Source organism: Phalaenopsis equestris, unplaced genomic scaffold (genome assembly GCF_001263595.1).
Source record: "Phalaenopsis equestris unplaced genomic scaffold, ASM126359v1 Scaffold000226, whole genome shotgun sequence".
Taxonomy (NCBI): Eukaryota; Viridiplantae; Streptophyta; class Magnoliopsida; order Asparagales; family Orchidaceae; genus Phalaenopsis; species Phalaenopsis equestris.
In genome coordinates this window covers 142,688-163,822 of record NW_018164668.1, presented here as the reverse complement: position 1 = coordinate 163,822, position 21,135 = coordinate 142,688, and the positions used below count along the sequence as shown (strand labels likewise).

The window sequence follows — 21,135 nt, the reverse complement described above, 5'->3', positions numbered from 1 at the left end:
CTTCCCAGAGTCAAACTACCAAGAAAAGGAAAGCCACAGCTCATAAAGACTGGCACCGCTTCGGGAAGGAAGGCCGCGGGCAGCAGCATGTCAGGCAAGGACGAACGGGGTCAACCCTCCCTCGCGCGGAGGAAGATGAGTTCGGTCGGCTCGAGAACGAGAAAGGGAAAGGGCTAGGCACGCGAACGGAAGAGGGAAAGGAGACAGAGCTCGGGTGCGTGCGCTAGAGGAGTTAGGGCTTAAATATATATATATATATACACACACACATATATATATATTAAATTATATCTGATTTACTCGCGCGCGGCGACGTAACAAAATGGGTGTCCTCCCCGGGCAAAATCGACGTTCCGGACGCGTTGGCGCAATCCATTTCGTCATCCGGGGTCGCTCGGACGACGTCGTCGACAATCGGGTCAAAAACGCGCCGAAATTCAAATTTCACAAAATTTCGACCCGCGATCGATCGTCCCAAAAGGTTTAATTGAGCATTCAACAAGCAACAATGCAGGCAATGCGAATTGCGGCGATCGGACGTATCGACTCTCTGAATTGCGAAGCTTATGCGCGGGAGTGCGAATTGTGCAAAAGACCACCCTAAGGCTCAGGAAGGTCCTATAGGAATCCCTTTTGGGTTTCCTCATGTCGGTTTCATCCTTCTAAGTGTTAGAAGTCGATACCACACACGCGAAACCACAAAAGAGTACCGAAGCGGGTTGAATTTCTAGAATGAGGCGGGTCCCATTTCTAAGGTTCTAAGAGTCGAAGGGAGATTCCTATGGCTAGATCCTAAACCCTAAGCGGAAGACTAGACCTCACGAAAATTGAGGTCAACATCAACATAATGGATACACACATTTTGTCCTGCAATTGTCTGCTATGGTTTGCGGTCCTCAGCTGTGGTTCATAGCTTCCCTATCATTGACTACTCTATTATATTCCTCCATTCACATGATTGCAGGTGGCTTCTTTTACCTCAAATTACAGCGAGATTTTTCTATTAGGATTTTTAAAGATGTAATTGCGTGTTTTTGATTGTTGACAAGTTGGGATTTCAAGAGATTTCTATAATAAATTGGATTCTCTAGTTTTTACAAGGAATTCAAATTGTTTTGAATAAAAATTCAGTTGGGATATGTTACTCTTATTTTTGGGAGTCTATCCAATGAATTTGGATACTACAATATTCAGGAGAGATTATTTCTTTTTTGTATCTGTGAGATTTGTTCATATTGCTATTGGTAATTTCTTTCCTCTTACTTTTATTCAGTATTCTAAAATTGGTTATTGGATTAAAAACATGATTGATTTTAGTCAGTGATACAATTTAGATTTCAACCAGCACATGATGCTCAACACATTAATTTAGTACAAGACTATTGAACCATCATTTGATATTGACTCCCATTGTTATTTTTGTGAGCATCGAAACTAACAAATGTTATTAAGAGTAATAACTTATTGCTATGAATTTTGTGTGCTTACAATATGATTCTTCTCACCTCATATCATATCTAAATTTAAATACTCTAGACCTTAAAAAATCTTCCATCAAATATGGCATCCGAGTTTAAAGTTGTGCTATAATATAAACTGAAAATAGGGCATAATAATTGATCAAGAGAACAAATGGTGCAATTTAAATGAAATCAATTTAGTCAGCTCTAAGCAATTCAAACATGACTATTATGATATTAATAATTATAATTTTACTTTATGAGAGTTATAATCCTTAGATAATTTTCTTAGATAATTTCTTGGAAAGATATTATATGTGATGCAGGAAACCTTAGGGCTTACAGTTTTCTAATGCCAATCTAGAATAAAATGCAGAAAATCAAAGCACACAAGGTCAAATTTGTAGCTCATAAACTCTTAACTAAACAAATGTTATCGTCTCTTGATGAAAATATAAAATGATTAAAATTTGTGCTAAATGATAATTTTTTAGCAACCTATTACATAGAAATTTATGACCAATAAAAATAACATGTCAATTGTGAACCCAGTCAGTGATTGAAAAATTTAGATTGTAATAATGTTTGAATAGAATCAACCATGCTCACAAACCAATCATAAAACATAGTGCGGAGATTCATCAATTAAGAGATCTAAGACAATGAGATGGCTTCCTCTCAGATTTGATAGTCACCATTGAATCACACTAGAAATATCAACATCTAATTGATGCTTACGTATAAAGAGAAAACAAGAGGCTTTAAAAAATATCGTTGAAAGGATATCTTTTACATATATTAGATTTTTCATATTTGCAATCATAAAATTTCTTCTCTAAATAACAAACTATTGGATTAAGTCAGCATCTGATAAATCATTGAAATCCTAAATGGTTAAGACCTCAAAGGAATTGGAACCATTACCTATCCCATAATAATAGTTAATAAAGCATGCACAGGTCTCTTTGCTGCATGATTTTATTAAGCTTCAATATATATGTTGTTATAAAAATTGCACATCTTGTCTAGAGAAGATTTTAATTGATTGCATAAGGTACCCAAATTTTATCGTTTATTGAAGCATCTTCATAACAATCAATTTCAACTATAATAACCAAACAATAAATCATAATAGTCAAATTACAAATGCTCAAATTAAGGTTGCCATTATGATAGCTTTTTCATAGTATTCCTTTATAGACTGCCAGCACAATTCTATTTAGTTCTAATTTTCTTGTTGCTTTTAAAAACTTGTGGGAGGAGGAGCATTTTACAATCATCAGTGCTGGAGTGATAGATGTAATAAAGCTTTTATTTAACTTTATTTTTTAGAGAAAAGTTTATAATGCTATAAAGGAATACTATGAAAAATTTAATTTTTTTTTACAATTTACTTTCACCATTAATTTTACTATAAACTATTGTTATTCTAGCTATCCTTAAATTATAATGGTAAGTGTTGAAAAACAAACTTTGGGAGGAAAAAAAACTACTTACTTTCATTATTCACACTTGAGGTACATATTTTGGGAAATTTAATTCCTCCTAATTTACAAACTTACCGAATATATATAATCTAGATTTAGAAAGGAAATAATTCTAGAAAAAACATAACGAAACATAAATAGGAAGAGAATAAAACATTAAGTGGTTTCTAAAATTGTCTCCAATTAAATTTCTCAATATCTTTGAGATGACCGATCGGCCCACCGTGAAAAGGATGCTAAAACCTTGATAACTTTTTGCACTCCCCTCAAGCTAGCTTATAGATGTTGTGGAGACCAAACTTGGTATTGAACTCTGAGAAGGCGCTTAAAGGAAGAGACTTGGTGAAGACATCAACAACTTGTTGGTGTGTGTCAGGAGGTAGCTTAACTATATAGTTCCACCATTTAATCTTTTCAAAATAAAGTGTCTATCAATTTCAATATGTTTGGTCTTGTCATGATGCACAAGGTTCTTTGCAATACTGATTGTTTGACTGTCACAAAATATCTATGTAGGCCTATTGGAGGTACGACTTAATTTTCTTAACAATTTTTTAATCCAAATTCCTTCATAGATTCTCAAGGTGAGTATCTTGTACTCTGATTCTGCACTACTTTTGAAAATAACTTCTTCATGTAACCATATTTTCTCATTCATAGGAGTACTAACTTGTGGTGGATCTTCTATCAATGAGTTTTCCAACTCAACTTGCATCTATGTAGTCTTCCATATCTCTGTTTCTGGTTTTCTTAAAACTTAATCGATAATCAAGTGTCTTCTTGAGAAACCTCAGAATCTTGTATACTATCTCCAAATGTTCTTCATTTTGGTTATTCTTGTGTTGACTCACATTACTGATAGAGTGCAATATCTGGCCTTGTATGTGACAAGTAAATGGACTTTCCTACCAATCTTTGATATCTTCTCTTATCCACATATATACTTTATTCTCCTTTGCTTGAATTCTTGTTTGGATTTATTGGAGTATAAGCCAATTTGCATCCAATTTCTCTGTCTCTTTTAATATTTTATGATATATTTCTTTTGTGATATAATAATGTCTTTCTTGAACCTTGCAACCTCTATACCTAGAAAATATTTCATGGTTCCTAGACCCTTGATTTTGAACTTAGTGGTAAGCACTTCTTTGATCTTAATAATTTCTTTTTCATCATTATTAGTAAAAATCTTATGATCCACATATATTATCACTGCAACAATCTTACCTCTCTGAGTGTGTTTTATGAACGGTGTATGATCGACTTGACCTTGAAAATATTCATTAGATTTCATAGTTTTAACAAACCTTCAAACTACGCCCGTGTTGATTGCTTTTGCTACTAGGCATTTGTTGGAATCATTCTTATGACCTTGTGGTATCTTCATATATACTTCTTTTTCCAAATCCCCATTCAGCAATGTATTTTTATGGCAGGTTGATGCAATCCCTATTCCTTATTAAGTCACTGATAGAAGAATTCTGATAGTATTCAGTTTGACAACTGGTGCAAATGTCTTTTGATAGTCAATCCCATGGCTTTAAATGAAAATTTTTGCGATTAGTCTAAATTTGAATCTCTCAATACCCCATCAGCTCTGGATTTGATATTAAACATCCATTTGCATCCAACTGGCTTCTTATCATGGGGAGTTTAGTAAAAATTCATTTGTCATTATGCTTTAGTGCTTGTATCTCCTCTTCAAGTGCTTTCCTTCATTTTGGATTTTTCAAGAGCTTCATGAATAGATTTAGGAATTTGCGCACTATTATTGTTGGATGCAAAGATCTATAGAATGAGGATAACTTCCCATAAGCTACATACTTCTGAATCGAGTATCTAGTATAGCTTACAGCTTTTCTTAACATCAGCAACAGAGGAGAAAGTGGACAACTTATGAGTACTAGACTCCTCGTCCAAAATTTCATGTGAATGTGGACACGGGTTTTGGTTTGAGTAGTTCTCTCTTTGCACGTTGTCTTCCACAACCAACATTTTTTTTTGTGTACACAAAGTTTTTTGTTTTGGACTTCAGGTTGGGTTGGTTGGACATCCTCAACAAGGATAAGAGGGCTAGGCGGAAAAGGAATAGGTTGTGAGGCTGTGTAGGTGTCATCAAGTACACCCCAAAATAAATACTTGTTTTCACTCTCTTCTTGAACATTATATTTAGGGTAGTAGGATTGATTTTCAAAAATTGTGACATCCATAGGATTGTAGTATTTTCAGATAACAGGTGAGTAACACTTATACCTCTTTTTGTTGGAGACATACCCAAGGAAAATACACTTGATAGATTTTTGTTCAAGTTTTATGCCATTGGGAATAAATGTAAACAAAGGATATATAACCAAAAATTTTGAGTGGTATAGTAGAAGATAAAACTCCGATGTGAGTATGTAATCATCAAGACCTGAAGTGGTGTTTTGAAGTTAAAGTGTTCTACTATGCATTCAGTTGATAATGTATGTTGCAGTAAGAACGTATTGTTTCCCCCAAGAAATATTTTGGAGCTTTATAAAAGAATATCATAAGTGAGTGAGATACCTCAAGGAGATGTTCGTCCTTTCTCTTAGCTATTCCATTTTGTTGTGAGTATCAATACATGAACTCACATGGATAATTTCATTTTTAAAAATATATGATCCTATGATTGTGTTGAAATTTTCCCTTGCATTATTAATTGAGGATTTGAATTTTACATTGTAATTAAGTATGAATCATGTCATGGAAGGTTTGGAAGTTTGGGTCTTGTTTGTCCTTTCTCTTAGCTATTCCATTTTGTTTTGAGTATCAATACATGAACTCACATGGATGATTCCATTTTTAAAAATATGTGATCCTATGATTGTGTTGAAATATTCCCTTGCATTATTAATTGAGGATTTGAATTTTACATTGGAATTAAGTATGAATCATATCATGGAAAGTTTGGAAGTTTGAGTTGTTTCAGATTTCTCCTTCATTTGGAATATCTAAGTAGTTCTAGTGTGATCATAATTAAATTAGACAAACCATAAAGCCCCACTTAGAGTTTTCACCTTTGAAAATCCCTAAATATCACTGTGGATAATAGAAAAAGGTTGTGAGAGTTTGTATTGGGTCATGAGATAAATATTTTTAGTGTGGTTAGCAAATTAACAAATCTTACGTCAATAAGAATTAGGTTTTTTTTTATAAACAAATGAGGATACAATTTTGCAACATAATTGAAATTAGGATGACAAATACGACAATACCATAACATGACCTCTCTTTTGACAAACAAACACAAGAATTTGAAGAAAAAATGGAGGTGATACCACTAGTGTGTTTAGAGATTTTTATTGAACATGTATAAGCATTGATACATTTCAACTCTGCCAATCACCATCCACGAATTCACCATTTGAAATTCACTAGAGTTGCAAGGATTTAATTATGTATTTCACATCATGAGTAAGCTTACTGATTGAAATTAAATTACAGCCAATATGTGAAACATATAAAATAGAAAAAATAGTTATATTTTGAGAGAGCTCTAAATTTTCTTTTCCAATAATTTTTTAGTGTGATCCGTTAGTAAGTCTGTTAGATCTAGATGTAAAAACCCCTTGATAGTTAACTAGAGCATTGATATTTTCAGTCATATGATCAGAATTTTCTGAATCTATGATTCAAGGTCTAAATCTCTCATTACTGGCAAGACGAGAGAAGAATATATTACCTTGGCATGTTACGAGGCCGGTGTGTTGGTGTGTTGTTTTGAATTAAGCCCAATAAGGTTTTTCAGCACTTCAAGTTTTTTCTTGGTGAATGGTTCAAACTCTTTAGATGTGGTAGCAACATTAGCCTTGTTCTCTTAATCTTTCCTTCAATTTCGAGGTTTCCAATGTTCAAGCTTTTCATGGAATTTCCAATATTTGTCTTTGAGGTGCTAGAGTTTCTTGCAATAATCATATGCAAGATGATTCTTTTTTGAACTTTTGAGTCGTGGAAAGAATTATGTATGTACAGGGTCGAGCTTTCAGTATTTGCTGAACCCCATTTTCAGTCAACATCAGCTTCTTTTTGCTCTCTTCTCTTCCTGCATCAACAAAAACTTCACGGGTAGATGGAAGATGTTTTACTCCATGATCTTTCCTCTCACCTCATTTCCTTAGTCATACTAAGAATTTGATATTTCTTTTCTTCTCAATGATGGATTTAAACATCATGACATCACGTGGACATTTACACACATGTCTCAAACATATCCAATTTTAGCCAATACTTTGTCAAGATGTTAAAGTAATGGGTGACACTTAGCTCTCTTTGATGAAGATCATGATGCTTGATCTCAAACAATTCTGCAGCATTCTCAGTGCTGAAATATGTTTCCCTTGTAACTCCTAGTCTTTTTTGGTAGTTTTGTAGAGCAAAAAATTCTCTCGCTTCAATGGTCATTGAGTTGCTAGTCAAGACAACCATTTGGTCTTGAATCTTTCATGTGCGATGGTTAGGATTAGTGAACTTAGGAACCGTGCCCTCTCTCGTGAGATGCTCCACTTTTTTTTCCCGCAAATGTACATAAATATGGACTGGGACCATTGAAGGAAGTAATGACCATTGAGTTTTATGGTTTGTGATAGAAGTGGAGAGCGTTGTTCTGACAAAATTCTTGATATTTGATTCAGAATTAATCTCCAAAGTTGAACTAGACCTCTTCATTTCGTACTTGGTCATAAACCCTATGCACATTAAGGGTTGGATAAGGGAGTAGAGGAGGGCCTGCAGGCTGGCTCGAGAGATTCTAGCTATTACAAGGAGGATTATAGCTGTTGGGCAGTTGTTGGTGAGGCTTTGGCGATTGTAGATCTGGGCAACAATTCAGCTTTTAGACAGACATAGAAGTTAGACCAGGTCAAAGACGTCAAAGGGAGAAGATATAGATGATAACATAGAAGATAGTTTGACGAAAGAAGATGTGGAGACATCGCTTAAGACATCAAAGGTAGAGATCGGCAATGGTACTGAAGGTTACAAGGATCGAAGCGCTGAGTACGTCTCGACCTCCAAGATGAGTAGCGGCTGTGACAAGCAAATGAAGAACAACTCTGATATTGTGTTGAAAAATAAACTTTGGGAGGAAAATTTACTTGACTTATTCACACATAAGGTAAATATATAGAGAACCCAATTCCTCCTAATTTACAAACTTACCAAGTATATCTAATCTAAACTTGGAAAGGAAGTAATTTTTAGAGTGGCCAGTTGGCCCATCATTGAAAGGATGTCGGACCTTGAAGGCCCAAAACAATAATGGACAGATAACTTTTGTCTCAGCTTAACTAACAATATAACAGATAAAAATAATGGAAAATTGCTTACATAGCACCAATTTCTTATGGATTTACCTTTCTCACACCTAAAATTTTATTTTTACTCACATAGCACTTTACCTATGGATGAAAAATGAATTTGACTATTAAAAGATGATAATGAGTGCTACTTTTTCTATGATGTTTATAATTATGAAAGTTTGGTTGTGAGAAAGGTAAATATGAAACATTTGAGTGTTATGTATGTAAAAGCCCCTAAATATAATTGGACGGACACCAATATAAAACCAAACTAGGGAAGATAATTTAATAAGTTTTCTATAGGGAGCTTCAGAGGCATGTTTTCAATAATAATAATAAATAAACAGCAAAATTGGAATCAATACTTAAAATATAGGTTTGCATGAAATATATCTGGCTCCATTTAATTAGGTACCATTTAATTAAGAATTTGAGGTTTGTGAAAAAAATATAGGCATAATTGTTGTGCTTCCTATATTGTATCTTGTTGATGCGAGCTGATTCATTTGGTAAGGACCTTTGAAAGTTATTGTTATGGTCCTATATTTAAATTCCACTTACATCAATAAATCTCTACCTTAGGTGGGTGAAAAAAATCATGAAACATCACATGCTAGTACATATGATATTTTGATATCTATTATCAATAGTGGGTGCGCAATCATTTCGTCTATTATGGCATCTAAAATAGGTCTTTTAGCATTGTCTTAATAAACGCTATATGTGAATTTTTAAGGAAACAAGACATTGGTATTAGATTTAGAAAATAAGGTTAATTTTCATTCATTGAAGACTATACGAAAACAAGAATTTCCTGAAATTCGAAGCATTTGTTCCAATGTGTTAAATGAGTTTAAATACTCATCTTTCTAGCAATCAATTATTGAAAGCTCTTGTTGGAAAAAATTTCTACCAATATTTATCCCCTTGTTTAAATTTGATGCATCTTTTGGTCACATCTACTGTAAATTTATATTTCTGATAATTAAAAGTTAGTATTCCATGAATACCTAAAATGCAAATGATATGAAATAAGTAATAAAATGTTAAAATATTAATATTGATTATGATGGATGTTGCGTTACTAAGCTAAAGAAAGGGATGAGAAAATTTTAAAATAAATTATCCAAATAAATACAATATGCTTATATTGATCAACAATCACTTTTTTGCAAAACTAACTCTTTTTGTTTAAAGCAACAGATATTTTAAATAGTCATTTTAAATTTTATGTGGACTAGTAGGTAAAAATGACTGTCATCCTAAAAACAAAAATGAAATAACTTAGATCAAATGATATAAAACCGAGTGTATGTTTTATCCAAGCGGAAATATGCAGGTTAACATTCATACACATGCTAAGTACGGATGCCAAAAGCATTAAATACACCTGCTATGTCCAGATTGCCAAAAACATTAAATACACATGCTATGTTCAGATTGCCAAAAACATTAAGAGGGTTATTCCATCTATCTTAGATTCTAGTAAATATTGAAGAATGGAGAAAGATTTTTTTTATTAGCTCCTCCTCGAATAAAAACTAGTTGAAAGTTTTTATCCACCAGACCAATTTGATAGAATTTTGAGATTGGGTTGAACTTGAATGGTCGACCACTTTCATAATAATCATATGTAGCATTGATGACATAGTTATAGAGAATAAAAAGTTTTAGTAACATAGGGACTCTCAATAGACTTACATATTTCTCAACTAGGCTTTTCTCTTAGAGGTACCTGAAGCCTGAACATCCAAAGCAGATAATACTAGTGATGGAGGAGTATTCAACAAACCTACTTATGCGGAGAAATTGCCAGCACACAGTAGGGAACAACATAGAAACCAGAAACCAAATCAAAACTAAAACATTTATGTTGTTTATCAAAGCTAGAGCTGAAATCCACATGAGAGAATAGAGGAGTTAGTTCACTCTATGGATGCCTCACATGAGTGCAAAAAATAGGGCATATGAAAATACTCCTCTTTAAGCTAAGTATACCCAATCTCACCATGAGTGAAGTCTCAAATCTTTAACCCTACAAATAGGAAAATCTTCTGTTACCTTGTTGAAAGGCATGATCCACAGAGAGAAACAATGGACATAGTGATTTTAATTCATGCTGAAAGATCTCTTCTTTGATCATCGAAGAATTCTCTTCTCTAGTTGTCCCAATTTTTTTTCTGTTCAGGAGGAACTAGCTTCAGTCCTCAAGCATGCCTAACTCTTGCTTTCTTTCTTGTATTGATAATGGTTTAATGAGGTGAAAAATTAAAGAAAGATCTAAGTTTAAATTTGCAATTCAATTTTTAAATTATTCTTATCTTAGAATATAATTCATATGAATTTATATTTATGCCTGAAATTATAGGGTTTGAATTTTTGCTTATTAAATCATTGTAGTCAATGCTGTTATAAATTTGTTGCAATCATAACAATATTTTTATCATATCCACTGCATCTTTTTATCTCCATTCCTTTTATATTTCTATAGTATGGTGGGTTGAAATGTATGTTGATTTATAGATTGCTATGCTTTTCCCTTTCTGATTTTTTTTGGAACTCATTAAGGTAATGATGTGCTTTTCTCCCATGTTTTGTTGGTGTATTGATGTTGTTTCACAGTTTTACCAAAACTAATAGTATAATAATTGTCGTCTGGCAACGTTTGTTTTGGAAAGACTTGTTATATCAGTTGATCAAGAGCGGAGAGGACATAATGAGGGTTTCAGAGGATAGTTTAAGAAAATGATTTCGTCAATACAAACTGAAAGATTTCAGTTGCTATTAGTTATTCGGTTCATGTAGCACCCATAGAGGGTTATAGAAAGCATTATTTATCATCGCAATTGCCTTGTAATTGAACTGTAATGTTCATAAGGATTTCCTCGAGTGTTAATTCTAATTCCATTTGCAGACTTGTGTTTCAGCATTATTCTTTCATTGAGACGGAGTTTCTTAGTGTATTAATATTTATAGGCATAACATGTGAATTTTCAGCGGGACCATAGAAGGTGACATTGCAATCCTAACTTCCTCAGATTTTAAGGCTCAGATGTCAATTAATAAAGCACACCTCGGTCCAATCACTGCATTAGATTTCTCCCGAGACTCCAGGTTATGAATCAGATCACTTTACAGAACTATTAAATTAATTGAAAGAAAACAGCACAGATTTTGTGCGTAGTTGAACCTTTGCTATTAAAACTAAGCCACTCTCTTTTGTGTGCAGGGCTTTGGTATCTACTTCCTTTGACTCTACTGCAAGAGTGACTGTAATTGAGGGTAAAAAGAACAACGGTAAACGATCTAAATTTTCTTGATAATATTTTGATTATAATTGTCTTAATATTGTACTGAACCTTAACAAATAGAAATTATGGTGTACAATGTCTGTTTACATCTGATTCATGTTTTGTTAAAATCCAGGGTCAACCCTGTGGCTCGCTTTCTTGGTTATTTTACTGGCCATTCTTTTATACTATATGAAGTGATGAGGCCCTCTGAGGAATAAATCACGTCAAGAAGCAGGTTCATCAATGATTTTTGTTTTTTCAAAGTTTCTTACATTTTATTAATGCAAGTGTTACACCTCAGTTATACTACCGATATAGAATTAGCTTGATATTTCAGGATACTTGTATAAATGTAATTCGAGAATTTAAAGAAGAAAAGTTTGTTTTTGTAATTGATACTTGTTTATTTGAGCCCCGTTTTCCCTGAAACTAGTTTGATTTGGCAAACAGTTGAGCTTCCACATGAAAAATTATTCCATACGGATCGGACACCGCACGCAAGCACGCAAGCTGCTGCGTGCGGTGTCCTATCCGGACCGTAAATCACCTAATCTACGGTCCCGATTCTACGGTCCCCGGTCCCGATGTATTTCGGTGGGCCCCACCTTAAATTTTTTTTAAAAAAAATCAAAATAATCCTGACCGTAGATCACCATGATTTACGGTCAGGGTGTGCGTACCCAATAATTTATCCTTCCACACACACTGGATATTTGGAGATTTGTGATTGTTTAAATTATCTGCTGCGCCATCCTTTCAGTTTTATTTTATAGCTTGGCAAAATATTAGTTGGCTCAAAGAACTTATTACTCCTTTTGATGCATTTTCATTAGACCTCTTTTAAAATTATGACATGTAAATTAGTTATGCTTGCTAAAAAAATAATTATTTAATTTATTTTTGCAAGTTTATATTGTCGGTTTGTTGCCATGATTTTCTTCAGTGTCTTTTTTTTTTAAATTATTAAATCTCACTGACAAATATATGTCAAATTTAGCACAACTTTCTTTGAATTTTAATATTTTATCTTCAAAATAGTTATAATTATCTTCATTTTTTTAAGAAGTTTTAGTTGAGAGATTGATCAATTAAAAAAAATTGATTTAGTTTTATATTCCATGTGACAAAATTTTAAAAGGTTTCACTACAAGCCTCATAAGGTACATGCACATTCCAAAATTTTAAAAGGTTTCAAGCTTTAGAAGGTACAATTACATTAAAAAAATCTCTAAATGTTATAAGCCTCAAAATGTACAAGTAGATTTAAAAAAATCTAAAAAATTAAATAGTCTCAGAAGATACATGTATATGCAAAAATCTTGAAAGACTATAAGCATTAGAAGCTACATCTACATTTTAAAATTTTTTTGAAGGTTGTAAGCCTCGAAAGATATAAATGTAAATAAAAAATCTCAGAAAACTTGGAAGTCTTTGAAAGTGTTTATACACTAGAAGTTTCATAATGCTACAAGCCTTAAAATGTACATATAAATTTAAAAAACTTTAAATGATTATAAGCCTCAGACGATACAAATACACAAAAGATCTCATAAAATTATAAGCTTTTGATGGTACATGTACATTAAAAAGTTTTAGAAGGCTATACGCCCTAAAAGGTAAGTGTATCATAAAATGCCTAAAACTTTAAAATGAATAACTATATTAAAAACTTTGAAAGACACCCGTTTCAGAAAAAAAATATAATCTTTCTTTTTACAAAGAATAGATGCTAATTTTGATTATAGGTTTTTACTTATATGATAAACTAAATATTCATTTAAAAATCTCAAAAGACGTGTTGCAGACGAGTTTGATGTCATTAAGTTTCTATTGGGAGGTAATATCTCAATTACAAAATATTGAATTTCTATCAATGTTTATAAAGACTTAGGGTCTGTTTGGGGCAACTGTTGATTATTTATAATATGCTGGTAAGTAGATTATTCTAATAATATGATAATCTGTAGATTATCAGAATAAGCTAACTTGCTGTTTCAGGTAGCTTATTTAGAATAACTTATTGGTAGTTATGATTGTATAAATGACATTCTTGCTCATGTCTGGTAAAACTGTTTGAGACAACTTATTCAGAATAGTTTATTGGTAGTACAGAAATATATATTGCAGAATCATAAAATCATCACAGATCAGTTCCAAAAGATGACATACAGTTCTCACACTCTCGTGAGTATCAGAAAAAAATAAAAAAAAAATGATAAAGACAAATACAACTACAATGAGAACTATTAAAATATTCAATTTCAAACTTTGATTACGTCTGTTCTTAGCTGCACTATCAACCTGGGAAAACAACGGATTTCCACGACTGCCATCGGAAGAAACCACAACGAGCTGAAACACCCTTGCGATAACCGTAGAATTGTCTCCCAAAGTTATAAGACTGACGCGACGTGAGGAACGGAGCCGGTAGTCCGCAATAACAAAAAATAACTCTGTATGTCACTGAAATCCTAGAAGTCATGTTAATATAACTGCGAAAAAAAAACCAAAAAAAACGAATGTCAGATCTTATCCAAAAATAAAATACACATAAAAATTGATCTATAATGTACGAAGAAAAGAAAAACTTGTTGGATTAGCTGCCATATATAGCATCTTCTATAAACTCCCTCAGAGCAGCCATCTCAGCCACACCCTCCGCGTCATGAACTTAAAATTCATTAGTCATTCTCATCCTCAAGAACTGAAGGCCCGATTATAATTTATGATGGTTCTTCATAGACATTCAGCTCATCGTTATCAGTCATACTAAAATTCTTATCTGAACGTGAAGGGTGTAGTCAGATGAAGTTATGAAGTGTTATTGTTGCCACCACAATATGCACCTGCTTCTCAAATGGATATGACAGCATATCACGTAGGATGGCCTATTTCTTCTTCCGAACCCCAAACGTTCTTTCAATTACCCCACGTAAAGAGGAGTGACATTTGTTAAACATTTCTTTCTTACCACGAATAATGTCACTTGCTCGCTCAAAATCAAGAATATGATACTTAGTGTCTGGATATGTCTTCAGATAGCCCCTCTGCATAGGGTATCCAGCATCAACCAAATAGTATTTTCCTATTATGGAAGGTTGTTATTTACAATAAATACCGATAACTAGGAATTTTATAAATCAAAACATACCTGAAGGGGAATGAGGAAAACCCTGCGATATATTCTTAGTAGCATAGGAGAAAATCTGACTATCATGTGTACTCTCTTTCCTGCCCGTCATAACATATGTGAAACACATGTTGAAGTCACATATTGCCATGACATTTTGAGTAGTTGAACCATGTCGACCAATGTAAGCCACTTTGTCCTGACTGGGTATTCTGATTATTCTTATATCAGCGTGAGTATCGTCAATTGCACCTATGCAGTTCTGTTTTATAAGCTTAGAAAATATTTATATTTTGATTTATACGTAAAGAAAACAATAGTTACCTTGAAGTAAGACATGTAACGGGGATCAGTTACGATTTGTCCTGGAGTATTAACAAATGATGGATCCTCCGACCGGATGATTTTAGCGGCTAAACTAATAAGTGTCTGTATGGCTTTGAAGAAATAACGACTTATTGTCTCCGATGAATGCTGAAATCTCTCCATAACACCCCTAATTTATTCATTTTGTGACAAAATATATAGCGTTATAGCCAATATCTCCCTTCTCGTCGTTCTCGAATAATCTTAGAGTCCCTGATTCAGAGATAACTTGTGCATGAGATCCATAAATATCGGTACAATCATTCGAAATATGTTACTGAACTTAATTGGATGTCTAAAAAACATCTCACCTATTCATTTATCCCCAACAAAGCTGGAGGTCATTCGGGGTATGCGAACACTGCTTGATCGGTAATACTCCAACAATAATATGTCAATAGCTGCAACCCATGCCATTCTCTTACGGCATTCTTGTTGTGGATCCATCCTAAAGGAAGAAAGATGTTGGTTAGTTCATCAACTATTAATCAATAGAGCGAGCGAGAAATAAACAATGAGAACACTTAGACAGTTACAATAAAAATGTATAGATCTCTAATAATAGACATTCAGATTCAGGAATCAAGTAGAAGTACATTTAAAAAAAAACATAACTCCAAATAACAGCTGAGAATATAACTTTAAAGAGTACATAATACAACAAAATACATAATACAAGTACATAATACAACAAAAGAAAACATATAAAAACTCAATCATCCAGAAGAACACGTAAATATTCGACTCGCAACTCTAGTTCCATCGCCATGAATATTTGTCTACATGTTGGATCCTCTAGTTTTCTCATACATATTGCATGAAAGTGCTTATGTGCTACTACTTCAGAGATAGTAGACAAAGTTCGAAAACAATCAAAGATAGTGTTGTCAGGAAGTGGACCAGGCGGCGGAGCTCCAAAAGCATCTATGAGCTGGTTAAATGAAGTTTTCACAAAAGTGTCACTTTCTTTCTTTCTTCTTCCTAGCCTGTGCCTCTTCGTCTGTGAGCTTGACTCCCCCATCTCCCTCTGGTTAATACTCTGTATTTCTTCTTCAACTACCATCAGCTCTGGTGGAAAATCATCGGGTATTCCTTCAAACCCCGTCTCTCTAGGGCTGAATGCATACTTTCTCGTTGCCACAACCCCCTTAAATATTATGTCAAGTTTCTCTTCAAAATCCGGCTCAATTCCGCTCTTTTTGTATTTTTTCGCTGTCGGTAGTGCCTATAACATTAAATTGAGGACACTCGGTTAATTAAAACAGTTTTTGATATACACAAATTGAGAATGTAAGTCATACCTCTAATTTCTCGGCCCACCATTCTTCTGGAGCATCAATTGTTCGTTTAATTAGATCCCAGCCTAACCCGGTTGATCCATGTTTTAGCTCTTTCCAAATCTTCCATTCCTTTTTCAATTGATCCCATATATTTTTAAACTTAAGCCTATCATAATCTCTTCAGTTAGTTCTTTAAACCTTCTAGCTTTATTCTGCCAACATTCATTGTCGAAGTACGTTGTTGGCCTATTTCCCAATTCTATTTCTTTAATACATAGATCGCAAAAAATATTTGTTACTTCTTTATCCCACATAGCGGACAGACCCCCTTCTTTAGACATGTTGGAACTATAAGAAACAAAAGTATAATGCTCAAAGAATCTCCACAGCATTGCAATTAACAAATCACCCGACCACTAAAAGTCCATTATACAATTATTTCCTTAGAGTTTTGAGTTTTTATGACGAGTTTAAGTAAGAATTCTTTTCTAAGAGTTGTTAGAGAGGGAGAAAAGTGCGAGATTATGTGGTTTGGTCAATAACTTACATCCACAGAAGAAAAACCATGAATGTTTCATTATGAAATTGTGTAGGATACATAACTGTCAAACTGCTACAGCAATAACATATCAAATTGCTGCAGAAAATCCCTAAAACCAAAACTCCAATACAAACTACTACATATAGTACTGCTAAAACAGGAAACAACAATACAAACTGATGCTTCAAATCCATAAATCTTGAACTTCTGCAGTTAAAAACAGAAACTGCAACCAATACAAACTTCTACAGCCAATACAAATTTGTGCAGCTAGTAACCAGAAACCCGAAATACATAAACAAAAAACTGCATCCATTGTAGCTATTAAATCAGAAACTGCATCCAATGCAACCAAGCCAATACAAACTGCTATAGCCAAATACATAAACCAGAAATTGCACACATAAACCAAAAACTGCATCCATTGTAGCTATTAAACCAGAAATTGCATCCAATGCAACCAAACCAATACAAACTGCTATAGCCAAATACATAAACCAGAAATTGCATCCAATGCAGCTATTAAACCAAAAGCTGCAGCAAATACATAAACAAAAAACTGCAGCAAACCAATCCAGTGTAAAAAGTACAGCTAATACATAAACAAAAAACTGTAGGTAATGGAGAAAGCACTCGTTACAACCAAAGGGTGGAGGAAACCCAATTTTCAAGTGTAACATAAAGATAAGTAATGGATATCTATATCAAGAATTTTTGAAATCAATTTTGGAGCAAATACTATTCATGGATTGAAAAAAAAAATAAAATTTTCATTGGTTAAAAATCTCCACCAATTAAAGTTTGCTAAAGAAAAAAAACACTTAAAACACCTTAAGCAGTGAATTTGAAACACCCAATTTTCATTCATCCACTTTGGATAACCAAACGAATGGAGCCATGCATTTATTGTAAATGCTTTATATTAATACCAAGTAAAAATACGCCATGCGTTTATGATCAATTGTTCTAAACACCAATTAAATGCCTTATATTAATAATGAAACTTGAGATTCCCCAAAGAATTATAGAGAATTTTTTTCATAAAGAATATCCATACAATTCCGTAAGCAGTGAACTTCAACAATATACATTGCAACTAATTCAAGCAATATCCATTGCAGCTAATTCCATACATTTCCTAATGAACAGATGCAACATTTCCTAATGAATTTACTGAACAGATGAAACATTTTTCATAAGCAATATCTAGGAACGTAAGCAATATCTAATGAAATTCTTTAACGAGTTGACCATTTTTCAGCCACCATTGCAGCTAATTCCATACGATTTCATTAGGAATAGCTAGGAAAAGAACATGAATTTCTTAGCAATTCAATAAACAATACTGATAAGCAATTCGAAAACATCAATAATGGGTTTGAAAATCCAATTTTGCCTCTACAGAATAATAGAATAATGAAAAGACATTCCAAAAATTATTGCAAACTAAACTGTAGCAAATCCAAAAATTTTGCAAACTCTACAGAATAACAGACAAACGGATCACATTTTTCAGCAATTTCAAATCGAGCTCCAACAATATATAGATAACGAGAGTCATACAGGAATTTATATGGAAACCAGATCTCTGTAGCAAATCAATCCATGTAGTCATTTTTCTCTATTTGCAAAAATTTGAGAAGATTAGAGAGGGCAAGAAGGAGATAGTAATGCGAAGGGAGAAATTTTTCTCTATTTGCAAAAATTTCTCTCTATTTGCAATATGTTGCAATTTTTCTCTATTCGTAAAAATCTATTGAATATCATATCTCTCTTCTCAGAGAAATGCAAAAAATGTGAAAAGATACCTCATTTGAGGCGAGAAGGAGCAGAAGGAAGATCAGGGAGGCCAAGAGTGAGGATTTTTGTTATCTCAATGTAGATCTCCGCGAGAGAAGTTGCAGAAGGAAGAAGGAAGAATGGGAGGGCGAGAATAGAATGGGAGAGCGAGCAAATGACACAGGAGGAAAATTTACCCTAATGTGGTAATCAGACACGGGACACATGCTACCTCCCGCTTCACACATCCTTAAGATATTTGGGATTGGTTTTATGGAGCGACAGGAAAATGCCTTACTAATGCTCTATTCAAACAATGTGGCGGCGTTTTGAAAACGGCGTCGCAGGTCAATAAGCTGCCCCAAACTCCAAACTGGCCCTTAATCATCTTTGAGGTAGTGTGGGTAGTAAAGAAATTGTGGAAAAAAATTTGAGGGATTCGAATAAAAACTTTGAACAGAAACACACAACATAAGAAAACAAAGAAAACATAAAAAACATTAGATTTAATTTGAAAAAAATTGAGAACAACAAAAGCATGGAGCTATACCACACTAAGAAACCCGACATGAGGAAAACTAGAGAATTATGAAAATCACACCACACAAGCCTCTGCATAGTTTGGAACGCTTCAGGACACTTCTCTTTCTTACACGAGAAAACTTGAAATCCAACAAACAACATGCACAGTCCTATATTGAAGCCAAAACTTTAAGTGAAAATTGTTTGAATTTGGTTACCGACACTAAGGCTTCGTGATAGTGGCACAGAGGTGCTCCAACATATGTTGGGGTGCTAATCTCCGAGCATTAAAGTGTCGAACTCATGTTATGAAACCTTGATTGGGCTCTTCGGTATTGCTAGTCTCGGCACTAGGGCACTGTAGTGCTCCCCTCTAGGCGTTGGAGTGTCTTTATTTCATATTCTAAACCAATACCAGGCATGGCGACACTACCTTCTAGGTGCTATGTAAAGTCAACAACAATGCCCCCAAACATAATATATAGGGGGACATGCCCCATCCCCCTAGCAAACTCACCATCAAGCTTTATCGGCGAAACTGAGGGCTTTGAGTGACCAATTGATTGACTCTCTACATGTTAACAATCCCCCATTTGAAGACTGATTGCAATCAATTATGCTCCTCCAAAATTTATAACATCTTCATAGTTATCAACTGTAATGTGACTGACCTCGGTCCAACTTTGTTGAACTTCAATTAAAGCTAAATATACCTTTAATTTATCAGCTGTTATAGCTTTAGTCAATGTTTCTCCATGATTTTTGAGTAGTATGTATCTTCTCCAAAGATAATTTAACAAGGAGTGAATGAATGAAATAACACCTTAGATGAATGTTTTTTTTCTTGCTCTTGCATGAAATGGTGATATTTGTTAGATGAATGACTTACTGTCACTACGAAGCTTTTCATTTAATTAACCATTGCCAAGTTCTACCATAAAGCTTTGTAGCCAAATAATTTCTTTGTTAGCCTCAGTGATAGCAACATACTCAGCTTCTATAGTTGTTAGAACAACAATCTTCTATAATTTGGAATCTCAACTTAATGTTGCGCTTCCCAAAGTGAAGATATAACTTGTACTTCTCCTATCCCTAATATTTCATGTAAGATCTGATTCTATATATCCTTATAGATTAATTCCCACACTTTCAAAGCAAAGTGCTTTATTGATTGTTCCTCTTGAATATCTGAGAATCTATTTCACCGGCTCCCAATGATATTTTTTTGGATTACTTATGTACATGCTGACCACTCTCACTATATGCACAATATCTGGTATTGTACATATCATCACAAACATCAACATTTCAATAAATAAAACATAGGGGATTATTTTCATCAGTGTTTACTCAGTTTCAGACTTAGGTGATTGTTCCTTTGATAATTTAAAGTGATTACCTAACGGGATGCACATTTATTTTACCTCACTTATGTTGAATGCTTGTAGAATATTTTCAACATATCTGTTTGAGATAACTTCAATATCCTACACTGAAATCCCTTCTGATTGCTTTTGTCTTTTGAGATTTTTAAATGAATATACAAATACTTTTTTTGTTGGATATAATTCCATCATTTCAAGCTCTCTTAATAATTGCTTTGTCAAGTTCCTGATATTTTTAATATGTGCTTCTACACTCAGCATATCATCTACATACAAAAAAGCATAAGATAGCATTTACCAAAATGTTTAATGAAGAAACTATGATCTGATTGATATTTTTGTACCTACTATCTGACATAAACCAGTCAAATCTCTTATATCACTATCTTTGTGTCTACTTCAAACCATAAAATCTCTTCTTTAATTTACAGATCATTTCTTCTTATTCTGGAACTTCACATCCCTAATTTTTCACCGATTATTGTTCTCCTTGCAAGTCATTATGTAAAAAGATTGTCCTCACGTCTTTCTATTTGTGTTTTAAATCTTTCACTCTTACTAAACTCAACAC

The 21,135-nt window shown here is 33.6% G+C and overlaps 2 protein-coding genes across 5 annotated transcripts in view; one reads left to right on the top strand and one right to left on the bottom strand.

Annotated features, from left to right (window-relative positions):
- The window catches only part of LOC110023670 (SEC12-like protein 2), a 34,551-nt gene extending 22,579 nt beyond the window's left edge, over positions 1-11,972 (top strand). For 3 of the 4 annotated variants that reach the window (XM_020723193.1, XM_020723191.1, XM_020723192.1), the window contains exons 9-11: positions 11,266-11,382; positions 11,498-11,565; positions 11,695-11,972. In XM_020723193.1, the coding sequence (XP_020578852.1) occupies positions 11,266-11,382; positions 11,498-11,565; positions 11,695-11,759 (250 nt within the window). In that variant the 3' untranslated portion in view covers positions 11,760-11,972. Of the gene's footprint in view, positions 1-11,244; positions 11,383-11,497; positions 11,566-11,694 lie in introns of those variants that run through there. The other variant, XM_020723195.1, reaches the window with a different exon arrangement.
- Positions 11,973-13,857: 1,885 nt separating this feature from the next.
- LOC110023629 lies at positions 13,858-15,180 on the bottom strand. The gene is made up of 4 exons (XM_020723122.1): positions 15,016-15,180; positions 14,713-14,953; positions 14,520-14,646; positions 13,858-14,053 (listed from the first exon to the last, which is right to left on the bottom strand). Exons 1-4 carry the CDS (start codon positions 15,178-15,180, stop codon positions 13,858-13,860), a joined length of 729 nt encoding a protein of 242 aa, XP_020578781.1.
- Positions 15,181-21,135: the final 5,955 nt, after the last annotated feature.

Excerpts from the sequence above, each read along its gene's own strand:
- LOC110023629 (XM_020723122.1), bottom strand. The coding sequence starts at position 15,180 with ATGGAGAGATTTCAGCATTCATCGGAGACAATAAGTCGTTATTTCTTC. Across the intron at positions 14,954-15,015 it reads GTTACATGTCTTACTTCAAG|AACTGCATAGGTGCAATTGA; the intron begins GTAACTATTGTT and ends CTTATAAAACAG. Across the intron at positions 14,647-14,712 it reads TTTTCCTCATTCCCCTTCAG|GAAAATACTATTTGGTTGAT; the intron begins GTATGTTTTGAT and ends CTTCCATAATAG.